Below are 12,813 nucleotides of genomic sequence, written 5' to 3'. Positions count from 1 at the left end.
AAAAAGAAACAGAAAGTAGGACATTTCTCTGAGCAGAAGGAGAAAGGTAGGATAAGTGGATAAGTAGATTAGTGCAGAGAAGAAATGGCAGTGGAGACAGTAAGAGGTCTGTTGTTTGCATGGTTCCTGGTGTCTGCAGCAAGACAGCATTAATGAAGTATTTGCCAGCTAATTATACTGGTTTTGCTCTGCTCAGTTCTGTACAGCACAGCAGAGCTTCCCCAGCCTCCCTTGCCTGCTTGCCAGGCTCTGCAGGAGCAGGTCCCAGCGCCAGGTGCCCCTCCCTCTGGGAATGCTCCTGCTGGGAGTCCCTGGGTGTCAGGGGTGCTGCAGTGTGCTCTGGGCACCCTCCCCAGGCAGCAGCAGAGCCACCAGAGCATTGGGGGGCCCTGTGCAGGTTCCAAGCAGTAAAAGGCACCTGTTGGTGCTTTGGAAAGCCACAGCCCCCCTTCCTTGGACCAATCCTCCTGCTGTAAACTTGCCTTTGTTTCACTTGCTGGCTTTACCAAGCTGACCTCACCTCTACAGTTTCTCAGCTGGAAGGCCATTGTTTTTGAAATTCTGTACCTTTTGAATCCTCAGCTATCAAAGGCATGCAGGTGTTTGTGTTACACGTGGTGTGCCACAGCTCTGCACATACTCTATGTACTTTGCTGCTGCTTCATAAAACACCTTTCTTTGCTCTTTTGAAGAGCAGCGTTTCCCAAACTTGGTATGAGAAATACTTCCATGATTTTCTGGCTCTGAAACTCCGGTAAGGAAGGTGGCTTGAGGGCTCTGAGCAAAGAGTTTCAGCCAGAGTTCTTTGGAAAAGTGTTTTTGGCACAGTGCCCTTCTCCTGCGTGGCAGAGTGTGCGTGGTGTGGGCAGGGGAAGGTTGGCTTTGCTGGGCAGAGCTCTGAGCATGAGCTGCCAAGGTGGCACCTGCTCACGGGTGGCTTCAGAGACATGAACTGCTCTGGCCACGTCAGCAGGGTCCTGTGCTCCTCTGTGCTCCTGCCCACGCTGCAGCTCTGGGAGGGCTGGTTGGGCATCGCAGGCTGCAGTTACATGGATTGCAGAGGGCAGGTTTTTCTGTTACTCCACAGAGCAGATTATTGTGCAGAATGTTTAGAAGTTAGTGGTGCTTACTGACTATTGCACTGGGAATTTGAGCCCATTCCATTGTTGTGCCTCACTGTTCTTTCTTGGGGAGTTATGATGAAGCTTCATAAGAAGATTGTTTAATTTTTGTTCTGAGAGATTTTTTTTCGGTAATGCCTTCATTTCTTACAGAACACAGGACAGAGACTGTTCTAGCACATTTGTACATTTTCCACATCCTCTCACAGCTCAGGCCTGTTTTAAGTGTCTAAGGAGGAATGGATTCCCATTTTCCAGAGGCTCTTGGTAATGTAGCCATGATAATAGCAGCAGGCATTTGCTCTGTCCATCGCAGGTAGAGAGCCTTTGGTAGCTGAGAGCAGGAGCAGCTCCAGTTTGCAGCCCTCCTGTGTGTCACTCTTTAATTACAGTGGGCAGCTCGGTAGGAAGCCATTTTCCTGTCATGAACAGAGTAAGGCTCAAGTAGTTCTGTTTTCCCAAAAATTGTCCGCAGTTTTCTTGGCTGTTACTGGGTTTCAGGAGTATAGCAGATCTTGGCAGAGGTGCCTGGTGGTTTTTGGGTTTTTGTTATGTTTAAATAAGCAGCAGCAGTGCAAGACAAATAATTCAGGATTTAAATAATTGGCGCTTATGGCTTGCGATTTGCTTAATCCGTTTAACTGATCCAGTTGTGGTTGACCGTGTGTGCCAGGAAGGAGACATTTGTCTCTTGGCTGTGCTGATTCTGGAGCACCACTGCCTCATCTGGGAAACTGCAGCTCAGAACATAATTCCTTCATCTCAGCTCAGGTTTGGCTCCCGGGAGCAGCCCGCGTGTTCCCTGGCTCTGTGGTGTCCCAGGCTGGAGAACGAGGAGTGCGTGTGACCCTGGGAGCCTCGTGTAGCTCCTCGTCCTCCCCTGTGCTCCAGGCTTGGCACTGACACCCCAGGGGCAGTAATGGGGCCGTAAAATGAAAGTTGAGAGGGAAGGCACCAGGGAAAGTGCAATCTGACACTGCTGTATTGAGCTGCCTGGGGGAAAAGTCAGTGTTTGTTTACTCTGGTGGGAAAGAATAACAGATCATTTTTGAAGAAATAAGCCACCCGTGTTGTTTGTTCTACCTGCACTTACAGATTTGGAGTAGGAAAACCACCCCCGCACACATCAATTAGGGGTTTTTTTCTGTGGTTACAGTGCAATATTCTTGATTAAGAATATCAGTGAAAATATCAGAGCCAGATTGCAGAGATCCACTGCAAAAGTATAGTCAGTTGCCATTATTAGCAAATGAAAGGTAGAATTTGAGTTATACTTGGGAAGTGCTGCTGAAAATATTTTGCTTGAGAAAGAAGTGGTGACAGTGGCAAGTGGCAGAATTTCTGAAAGTTTATATGAATGAAGAGAATTTTATTACAGTTCAGAAAGAAAGAAAGAAAGATTGCCGAAACTTTCCAGCTAAGAATTTTAGTAATCATATAATCAAATGATAGAGGAATGTCATAAAAGTATCATTGTAGCTTTTTTCATGAGAATGAGATCAGAGTGTTAATAAGCCTTAGGTGTAGAGAGACATCTATGATGGCTAATTAATACTTTCAGGTTTTAGTCAAGAGCAGTTAAATGTGCTTTGTTTCAATTAATAAAATTGTGTTTTGTTGCTAGGTCTTTTTGGGTTTTTTTTTGATAATCAACAATACTTTAATGAGCACAAATTCTCTGTTTTTTTGGGGTCCTTTTCATTTTTAAAGCCTTTGGTAAAAGTACAGTTCAGAAGAGTTTTCTCTCCGGGTGAGACAGGTGATTTCCTGTAGCTCTTTGAGAAGGCAGCAGTGGTTTCTGCTCTTGTATTTTTCCTGTTGCTGTATGCAGCTCTTGTATTTGTGCTGGGAAATGTGGTGCTGTCTGAGCCAGACTTCTGGAGCAGTTTTCCAGGACTTGGCAGCAAAGGCACATCACATCTCAAGTGCTGGCTTTAAGTACTACATCAGGAAAATTGGCCTAATTCGTGCTTAATTTTTCACTTCTGTTATACCAGAGTGGCTGCTGAGTGCTCAGTGGAGGTGAGAACGCCCTCTTGAGAGCCTGGGATTTGGCTTTGCCAAGTGGGTTTATCTGATCTTGCACGGTGCCTTTGGCCTTTAGCTGTCAGGATCAGCAGGTTTAAGCCAGCTGCCGTGTCCCCAGAGGCTGGGCTCCCCGTCCCTCTCTCCTCTTTCCCACCAAACCCCTGCTGGCACATGTTCCACATGGTGTTCCACATGGTGTTCCCATGAGCACCCTTCACAGCCACTCTCATCACGCTCCGTGTTACCCACCAGGGCTGCAGTGATTCGAAAAGTTTGGAAATAACATGGCTGTAATATATTTAGAATAAATGTCAAGAGAAGATGGGCTCTGAACCTCAGCTGGGTTTCCACCTGGATAATAATTTAGGCACATAGCTGTGTGCTGAAGCACGGCACAGGGTGGTTGTGGTCTGAGAAAGGTGTGAACTCTGGTTTACTTTAAGGCACTAAAAACCAGTTAAATTTACCATAGGGACCATGTCTGCCTGCTCTGAAATTAAGCAATATCTGGGTTGGAATACGGCATCTCTTTAAACAGTGCCCAGAAATAGTACGCAACAATTTTCAGGTCAGGAAGGTGGGAACGTCCTGATCTGATCATCTCAAAATGCCAAGGGAACTGCAGGTGGGTGGAGTGTTATTTCCCAGCCTGGTGTCTGGCCAGGGAAGCAAAGCACCTCTGAGAGCTCTGTACCCGCAGCGCCCCAGCCTCAGCCCTGGCTGGCAGCTGGCAGCAGTACGGGTTCTGGGGTTCCTCTGTTCACAGCTCGTCACTGGCTCTGCCCAGTGCTTCAGCTCGGGTGAGCCATGGCTCTGTGGTTTGTGGCTCCTGCTGCTTCCCAGGCCAAGGTGATCACGTTTTCATACAGGGGCATTCCACGGGAACCCCTTTGGGATCGTTCCCAACCTTAGGAAATTTTCAGGCACTTTCAGGAGTTTGTTCTGCATTGTTGGTGACCAGCTGTAACAGCGTGGTGTATTGGTCCAGGTTAGGACAGGCAGGAAAAGTCCAGGAGCAGGGCAGCTGGGAGAGCTGTCCTGATTTAGTTGTCTAAGGAAGCAGCAGGTAAGCACAGCATTGCAGCTTGGCCTGGTGCTGCATGGCAGCAGTGGAGCCTTTCCTTGGGGGTGTCAGCTTGTGTACACATTTGGGGGGGCTTAATAGTGTTTAGTCCCTGTGAGACCTGGCCCCTCCTGCAGATCCTTCACATTGTCTGTGTGACCTTTTAGTCAAAGTCCTGACTAACCTGTTGTGCCTCTGCTGTTTTCCAACTTCTGATTTCTGTTCAGGCTGGAATAAAGCTAAGCGGAGTTGAGTTGCCTGTTGTAGTTGCTCGTGTGCTCAGCTCTTACCCAGCTGTAATGTCTGTTTTACTTTATGGGTGCACATCTGAGGTAATATTTACCTTTCACTCCAGAGCTGAAATAAGCAAGTCTCTAACAGCTGAACTGTTAACTATTGATGCTTTTCCTTCTGGAAATCAACAAGCTTCAGTGATTGAAATGAGCATCAATGCAAAAGTTTATTCATACTTTTGTGTGGTTCCAAGTAAAGCTGATGTGTGTCTATACAATCCTGAGGCTCAGCTAAACGTTCTGGTTTGCACTGAATTGTCAATGGATGCTTTTCCTTTCTCTGCTGCTTTGGAGACTAAGGGTGTTTAGGGCACTACAGTTTTATCCCAGGCTTTTCTTCCTGGCTTGCAGCTTGGACAGGCACCAAATTGCAGCCTCATTTTTACATACATTTGGCTTGGGAGTGTCACTTTGTCACCTCAGTCTCCTAAGATGAACAGGGGGTTGTTCTACCTTCTGAGGTGTTTGGCACAAGTTAGAATTTCCAAGTAGTTGTGTTGGTTTTTGAAGCTTTTTCGGTCACTGAGTACTGTTTACACTTAATGAAGTGTTTCCTTGGTTTTTTCCATTGTCTTTCACTGGACAGCTGAGGTCTTGGCTGTTCTTGGGATGCAGTGATGAGCAGGTTTCATTGCAGTGTCTGTGCAGGTGTGAGGGGTCCCTCACACACTCAGGAAAATTCAGGGCACAGAATGAACACCTGCCATGGCTGGTGTGTGTGAGCCTGGTGCTGCTTTCCCACAGGATCAATGGATGAATGAGCGAGGTGGTTGGACAGATTTGGGTTTCCTGAACAGACGGGTGTTTATGTCTGCCAAAACACTGCAGTGATTACCTTTCATTTCAAGAGAGCTCCTTGGAAAATAGGACAATGTCTGACTTTCTTCTGTTCCACAACAAATGTGCTAAACCAACCCAACGGGGGGACCGGGGGATGCTGAAACTTGGTAAAATTGCTGTGAGTGTTAAAGGCTAATTAGGAAATTTTGGGATAGCTTTTGCTATACTTGGGCTTTGCAGTAAGACTCTAACAAAGCATCTGAGCCCTGCCCCACCCCTGCCTGCGTGTGCTTGTCCTGCTGCCCACACAGAGGCCACATTCCAGGTGGGACAGGAGCAATACTGAGGGAGCAATGGCATTTGAGGGGTCACTCCTTCTGACTGGGAAAGTCCTACTCAAGGTGTGCGTCTGCATCCTGTGCCTTTGTGGTGGAGAAGGGATTACTCACTGTCTGGGGGGATCAGACTGGAGCAGGAGTTAGCAGTGTGATACTGTGATACACAGCTGAGCAGGCTGGTGCCTTGGGTGGCTCTGTGGAATTTAATGACAGAGAGTTTCTCAAAACAGACACTGTTATTGTTGCTTTTTTCCCAACCTGGAAATAATTTCAGTAAGGAGGTAATCTTTATTTGAAAGCCTTCAGGAACAGTTATAGAAAGATGTCCACAAAAGCCTACCCCCCTAGGGGTGAGTACATCTTTATAGGTTTTAGGAAATTAGCATAATTAATAAAAAGCACCAATTAGGAGGAAAGTGGTGATGCAATTTCCCCCAGTTAAGCCCCTTCTCTGGAGCTCCCCCTTCAGCACTAGTTGTACTTTGTCCATGAAAATGTATCTCGAAGGGTTGTTGTCAGCCTTGATTCCCAGGGAGAACCAAGATAGTACTGGAGCCTTTTACCTCCTGCGGCTTGGAGCTTTGGAATTTGTTTTGTCTTTCTGCTTAGGGAAAGGCTGTGGAAAACTACTGGGAAATCTGGCTACTAATATGATAGGTGACAGAGTTACAAATATATATGTGAAGAATATAGAGAAGATAGAAAAAAAAGGGCAAACCCCAAACAGCATCATTATAATGAGAAATGGAAAAAGAAGGCAATGGAAAAGATTCCTGTGGCTCATGAGGTGCCTTTGCTGGAAGCAGGAAGCCCTAAAGTGAGAATGCTCTAAATTTTAGAGCTGTGGAGGCTTGCAAGAAAAAATTCTTTTCACAGACAAAAATACTGAATACTAATATTAATATACTAGCCTCCCCCCCTTTTCTTACAGATGGATGTGTACAGTCAACTGTTACATAAAGACTGAGTTTTACAAGAGCCCTAGTTCTGGCAAAGGTGACCATATGCATGCAGAATTAGATGAGGAAGTGATTCTGCTTACAGAGCTGGCTGGGACTGAGGGGTTTCCAGTTCCACTGTAAGCAACAAGCATGTTTTGTTGGTTCAGGTTCTTTGAGGCTGTTTCTAATTTACCTGAACATTTCCTGTATCCATGAGTTGTATTTTTCTTGAGCTAAAAGCTGCAAGAAGAGATGTAGCAATAGGTGTGTATTTTCTTCGGAGTAGTTGTTATTGGAGTGACTGTACTGAAGCAGAGAGATGTAGCAATAGGTGTGTATTTTCTTTGGAGTAGTTGTTATTGGAGTGACTGTACTGAAGCAGGAGGTGGCGAGTACGTGGGATTTGCCAGTGTTAAGGGGAAAACATGTTAATTCCCTAAAAACAGGGCATGCTACCAGGTTTTTCTAGTATTTGCTAGGAAGAAGATTAATAGTCAAAATTCTGTAATGAAAAATCTACTCCCTGTTTTTTACTTAAAATTGGAAAAACCATGGTCTCCTTAGTGCTTTTTTGTTGCTCTGTAGCATCCAGCACAGCAGGATGTGTCCATTCTGTGGGGATCACAAAACGTCATCCTATCTTTGTAGTAGAAACAGAATTCTTATGAGGTTATCATATAAAATATGAATTTTAATATTAAACTTAATGCTCTGCTATGAGAAATATGTAAACTTGGCTGTGCAGCAGCAGCATGCACTTCCTGGAATTCCGAGCATAGTGTGGTTATAAATAGGCAGCAGGTTATTTGGGAATCACTGGGGCTGGTATCTGGTGTCACAAACAGTATCTGAACAGAAGCTGCGTTCCCTGGTTGGGTTTGGAAGAACACAACTGCTTGATGGGGACAGTTCCTGCCCCAGTGATCCCAAGTGTCCCTCGAGGCAGGGCCCCAAAGGCTGGAATTCACCCTGCTGGCTGAGCTGCTCCCACCGTGGGTAGGTGTAGGACTGTCATCCATGAAGGAAAGCTTGGACCTGTCCCCCTTCAACAGGAAACCACCCGGGGCTCCTCAGTGCTTGGGGGGCTCTGGGTTGCTTTGGTGGTTCCCCCAGGCAGAATGTGTCAGCACCACCACGTGTGCTGTGGGCTCAGAAACCTGTTTGGAGTGTCACGAGAAATACTGTGCTAAGATAAATGAATTACAGCGACAAACAATGGGCAACAATAAGGGGGTAGAAACCAGTGTTTCCTAAAGTAATGGTACTCAACCATCTTTATTTCTGTCTCATTGTGCCTAGATTGATATTTATTATTTTTGCTTTTCTGACGTAAGTTTACTTTTGTGTGACAGACTCGAGACGACTTCCTGGGCCAGGTGGATGTGCCGCTCAGTCACCTCCCGGTAAGCTCCAGATCTCTGGGAACCCCTGGGGCTGTGTACAGCTGATTGCACTTTCTCTCAAAGCAAGTGCTCCCAGCAGAGCTTAAAATAAACTCTTGTGGACAAGCAAGCCTCACCTAAGCAGGGACAGAGAGATGCATCATCAGCTGTGCATGGAAGAGATGTGCAAAAAAAAGCTTCACGAGAGCAGGTTTGCTTCAGCAAATGCATGAAAAGCCAAAAGGCTGCCAGAACTTTGTCATCCGTTCATTATTTTAGCTGAAATTGAATTCTTTGCCAACAGTAAGAGTTCAATAGCAATCAATTGAAAATAATTTGACACAGGGTTTGAATAATTTTATTGTCAATAGACATTTGAGGTGTTCGGTTTGAAGGTGGTAATGTTTGTTTCTGTTTCTTAATTAATGGAGGAATTCAGTGTAAAGCTGGCTCTGTAATTCTGTAAAGTTGTCTGGTTTCCCCCCAGCAGCCAGGATTCTGCATGGGCTGTAAAATTAGATGCTAAATTAAGTGCAACTTCTATTTATAGATTTATAAATAAGAATAAATATATATGTGTATGTATATACAGTGGTTGCATTAGCCTTGGTACAAACATTTCTGATATTATATACTGTTTTGGATGACTAACATTGGCTGAATGTAGTTAATATTTTTTAAATGTTGTGCATGTGAATCTTAACATATGCCAGTTATGTCAGTTGAGCATAATTGGCTTTTTGTGTCCGATTTTGACTTCTTGCTATTGATGGATGTTATTGTAGGAGAAAAATTGCTCTGTAATGACTTGCACTGTGATGCTTGTTTAGATGTGTCTGTTATGGTTATCTGGAGTGTGTTGGGTTATAAACTGTAACAGTGGAAAGCTACAAGGGAAGGATCAGGAACACCTTGTGGTGACAAATGAGTGGCTCCCTTCTCATGGGAGCTGTTGTCATCCCAGCTGTGCTGTGCAGGATTGCTTGGCCTGGGCTTGTGTGGGTATCTCCATTTATGTATCCTTGTGCACAGACATGATCTAAATAGCCCTGCTGGGGCAGTGGGAAGAGTCCTTTCCCCCTCAGACATTTTCCATGGCAAAGCTGCTGTGTCTCAGAGCAGTTCTTCCTTCAGTAGCTGTGACCTTGCAGGCACTTCCCTGCCTGCTCTGCCCCATTCCAAGGAGAGAGTTACCTGTTGGGAAGGTGTGGGGGCACACTGTACATCTGCACTCATCCTTCCTTAGCTTGGTAGGAGCTATTGGGATGTATTTTTAACAAATTAATAATCAGCTTTCTCATCCTGCTGGTTTGTTTGTCGAGGTCCTCGTTTCTCCGATACCAGCTAATTACTGTGGGCAGAATTTGGGTAAATAATATAGCTCCTCACTGGGAGCACGTCCCTTCCAGCTGAGCACTGAGCAGCAGTGCGAATCCCGCATGCCTTGGTGTCCTGGTGAGCTTGTTCGGATCTGCCATCTCTGAGCAGAACGGGCAATGTGTCGCTCCCAGAGAAAGCGGACACTGGGGCAGGCAGTGAATGGAGAGGCTGTGTGGGATTTGGCTGCCAAGTGTAACGCAGCTCATGCTTTAAGTTTAGAGTAAAGCTCCCCAAACAATCAGCAGGGGAAGTGTGTGTATGGATTCATCATCCTTTTCCCTTGGCATCTGAAATTCCTAGTTCTGTGCCCACAGCAGCTGTGTGTTTGCACATGTGAAGGATATGACTTACTTGGTAAGAAAGCTGAAATTCTCAAGGAATAGAAAGTTTTCAAGATTCCAGGCTTTAGGTAATTTAGGATTAGGAAATCAGAGATGTAATCTGTCAGCCTGATGTGTGAATGTTCTTTGTGTGGCTGGACTTGTGGGCAAGCCCATTAATTTGCCATTTTTTCCACTGCTTACAGACTGAAGACCCAACCATGGAGAGGCCGTACACATTTAAGGATTTCCTCCTCAGACCAAGAAGGTGAGAGGAAGGACCTTTAAAACATTTGAGGACTTTAAAACATTTTTTACTTCATGATTTTTTTATTTGCAATTATTTAAGAGTTCTTAAATGCAATGTACCTCCTTGTCTTGTAGCCACAAATCTCGTGTGAAGGGTTTCTTGAGACTGAAGATGGCGTATATGCCCAAAAATGGTGGCCAAGAGGAAGAAAATAGTGATCAGAGGGATGACTCTGAGGTAAGTCTGAATCCTCAAGGAAGGATTCAAGAAAAATTGTAAAGTCAGCTGCAGGATAAAGGATAAAAGTTAGCTGAAGGATAAAGCCCTGGAAACAGAGTTGGCAGTTGGTTCTCTTTGGCACCAAGCCACCACCTAGCCACCTTTGGAAATCCCTCTTCAGCAGACCGCTGGGGATTTAGCTCTTCTCTCATTGAAATGAGGTGCATACTGTAACCACAGAGGTCTTTTTCCTTCCTTCCTAAGCACGGCTGGGACGTGGTGGATTCCAGCGATGCCGCGTCTCGTCAGGAGGAGCTGCCTCCTCCTCCGCTGCCCCCTGGCTGGGAAGAGAAGGTGGACAACCTGGGGAGAACCTACTATGTGAACCACAACAACAGGAGCACCCAGTGGCACCGGCCCAGCCTCATGTAAGCAGCTGGGGCTGGGGGGCATGGAGAGCCAGGCTGAGGCTCGAGGCACAAAGGAAAACGTGCTTTGTTTGTGCCTGAAAGAGACTTGCTTGCCCCCAGCAGATCACAGAGACACAGAGTATCCTGGGAAATTCCAGGAGCTCTGGGATGCCAGGGAAGGCAGTGCATTAACAAAGCACCTTAGAATATTAGGAGACAGAGAAGGAATTTTTCAGTAAGTAATTTAACAGGAGTAAATTACTTTGTTTATAGAGACTGTTGAAGAGGTAAGGAAAAAAGTCAACTCTACTACGTTTTAATGAAATTGAACAGATTAGCTTTGAGGAGATACTGGTTATTATTCTGTGAATAGGCTTCGTTCCCAGAATGTGCTGTCAGAGAGCTCTGTGGCAATATCTTCTCAAGATTAGATTTAGAAAGCTGTGGTAAGCTTACATTTTACAGAGTGAATAACTGACGCTGTTAGGAGTTATAGTGAGATCATGTATTTAACCTGCACTGCCAAGGCCACTGCTAAACCATGTCCAGGGAAGTGCTGGATCCCCCTTGCACTGGACACGTTCAAGGTTGGGCTCTACAGAGTGCCGGGTCATCTTGTCTAGGCCATGGTTTCCCTGCCAGCAGAGGTTGAACCAGATGACCCCTGAGGTCCTTCCCAACCTTATGTTCTGTGATATTTGTGAAGTGCTTCCAGTTTTATTTTCTTTCAACTGAGGGATTAAACAGTCTCCCAGTTATGAAGCTTGATGCATGCATGAATAATGATTTTTATAATTGAAAGCATTACCGAGGTTTTGAAGGCAATGGACAAAATGGGGGGCTGAGTTTAACTTGGGTTATTTTCTTGTTCTTTTCTCCTTCCTGTGCTGGGTTCCCCCCTGCAGCGACGTGGGCTCCGAGTCCGATAACAATATCAGACAGATAAACCAAGAGGCAGCTCACAGGCGCTTCCGCTCTCGGCGCCACATCAGCGAGGATTTGGAGCCAGAGCCTGTGGAGAGCGGAGACATTCCTGAGGTAAGCCCAAGCCTTGGGCTTGAGGAGCTGACTAAACTTGGAGCTGCTGTGCTTCTCACACGTGAGCTGCGCAGAAAGTCGTGGTTTTACACGGCGTTTGTGGACATTGCCTTGGGAAGATGCCAGCAGCACAATGACAGTGCAGCCAGAGGCACACTGCCAGGCTCCTGTGCAGCTGCAGCTGCCTGCTGGCCTATGGACAGCACTGAGTCCCGTGTCAATGCTGGGAGAAACATTTATCATTCCAAATTGCTTATCTTACATACACTGATAGAAACACTTTCATATTCTGCTCTAAACAACAGTGGAATAAATGATAAAAAAAAGGGAAGTGTAGCTTCCCTGTAAAAAAGGGCTGGAGCTGCCCTGTGCTTAGTTTTCTGTAGTGCCTTGATTTAGGGTGGAGAGAGGCTGTTGTTTGTGTGTTGGGCACAGTGAGAGGATCACACAGAAGGGAAAGGGAAAGAAGACTCAGTCTCTATAAAACCTGAACTTAATTTCTTCTCTTTTGTTAGCCTTGGGAAACCATTTCAGAGGAGGCAAGTGCCAGTGGGGATTCCTTGAGCTTGTCACTGCCACCTCCTCCTGCATCTCCGGTGTCCCGGACCAGTCCTCAGGAGCTGTCTGAGGAGCTGAGCAGAAGACTCCAGGTCACTCCTGATTCCAATGGGGAACAACTCGGCTCTTTGATTGTACGTAATGTGTCATCTGTAAAGCTCTAGTGCAGAAATGTGCATTTCTTTGGCATAACCTGAACCACTTCATGCATGGGGAGTGACTGCTGGGCTCAGGAAAATCTGAGCATATAGTTAAAATTCCCTTCCAAAAAACAGCTTCACCAGCAAGCAAACTGCCTCAGACAACAGAATTCCTCTGTTCAGATTTCAAGAGTTCTGTGTGAGTTTAACTTCAGACTCTGCTACTGTTAGACCTTTAGTGAAACAAAATAGATGAGAGTCGAGGGTATCAAGCTAGGAATTTCCAAAGGAAAGGGAAAAACAAAGAAATGGTCTGTCTATTTGTGTTATGCATTAGTCAGGTGCCATTAAAAAATCAGGATAATGCACGTACAACTGGGGGAATGTTTTGTCTCTTTGATTACAAAAATAATTGTAAATATTAAACACAGCATCATACTCTTATTTATTTTTTATTCATAGTATGATGCTCTCAAGGTACCTCTGCAGTTCAAGAGATAAGAAATACTCTTGTTCTCATCCACCAGAATCTTGATTAGGTGCATTTTTCCC

The 12,813-nt window shown here is 45.6% G+C and overlaps 1 protein-coding gene across 5 annotated transcripts in view; it reads left to right on the top strand.

Moving 5' to 3' along the window:
* NEDD4L (NEDD4 like E3 ubiquitin protein ligase) overlaps positions 1-12,813 on the top strand; it is an 83,290-nt gene that overhangs the window by 48,093 nt on the left and 22,384 nt on the right. For all 5 annotated transcript variants that reach the window (XR_010785379.1, XM_066569935.1, XM_066569934.1 and 2 more), the window contains 6 exons: positions 7,917-7,967; positions 9,853-9,914; positions 10,031-10,133; positions 10,380-10,543; positions 11,431-11,563; positions 12,079-12,255. Coding sequence is in view for 4 of the 5 variants with exons in the window: in XM_066569935.1 (XP_066426032.1) it covers positions 7,917-7,967; positions 9,853-9,914; positions 10,031-10,133; positions 10,380-10,543; positions 11,431-11,563; positions 12,079-12,255 (690 nt within the window). In the remaining variant the exon portion in view is untranslated. The remainder of the gene's footprint in view (positions 1-7,916; positions 7,968-9,852; positions 9,915-10,030; positions 10,134-10,379; positions 10,544-11,430; positions 11,564-12,078; positions 12,256-12,813) is intronic.

Source organism: Molothrus aeneus (genome assembly GCF_037042795.1).
Source record: "Molothrus aeneus isolate 106 chromosome Z unlocalized genomic scaffold, BPBGC_Maene_1.0 scaffold_55, whole genome shotgun sequence".
Lineage (NCBI taxonomy): Eukaryota > Metazoa > Chordata > Aves > Passeriformes > Icteridae > Molothrus > Molothrus aeneus.
The sequence above is the reverse complement of the archived record's forward strand: the minus strand, read 5'-3'. Positions and strand labels throughout refer to the sequence as shown.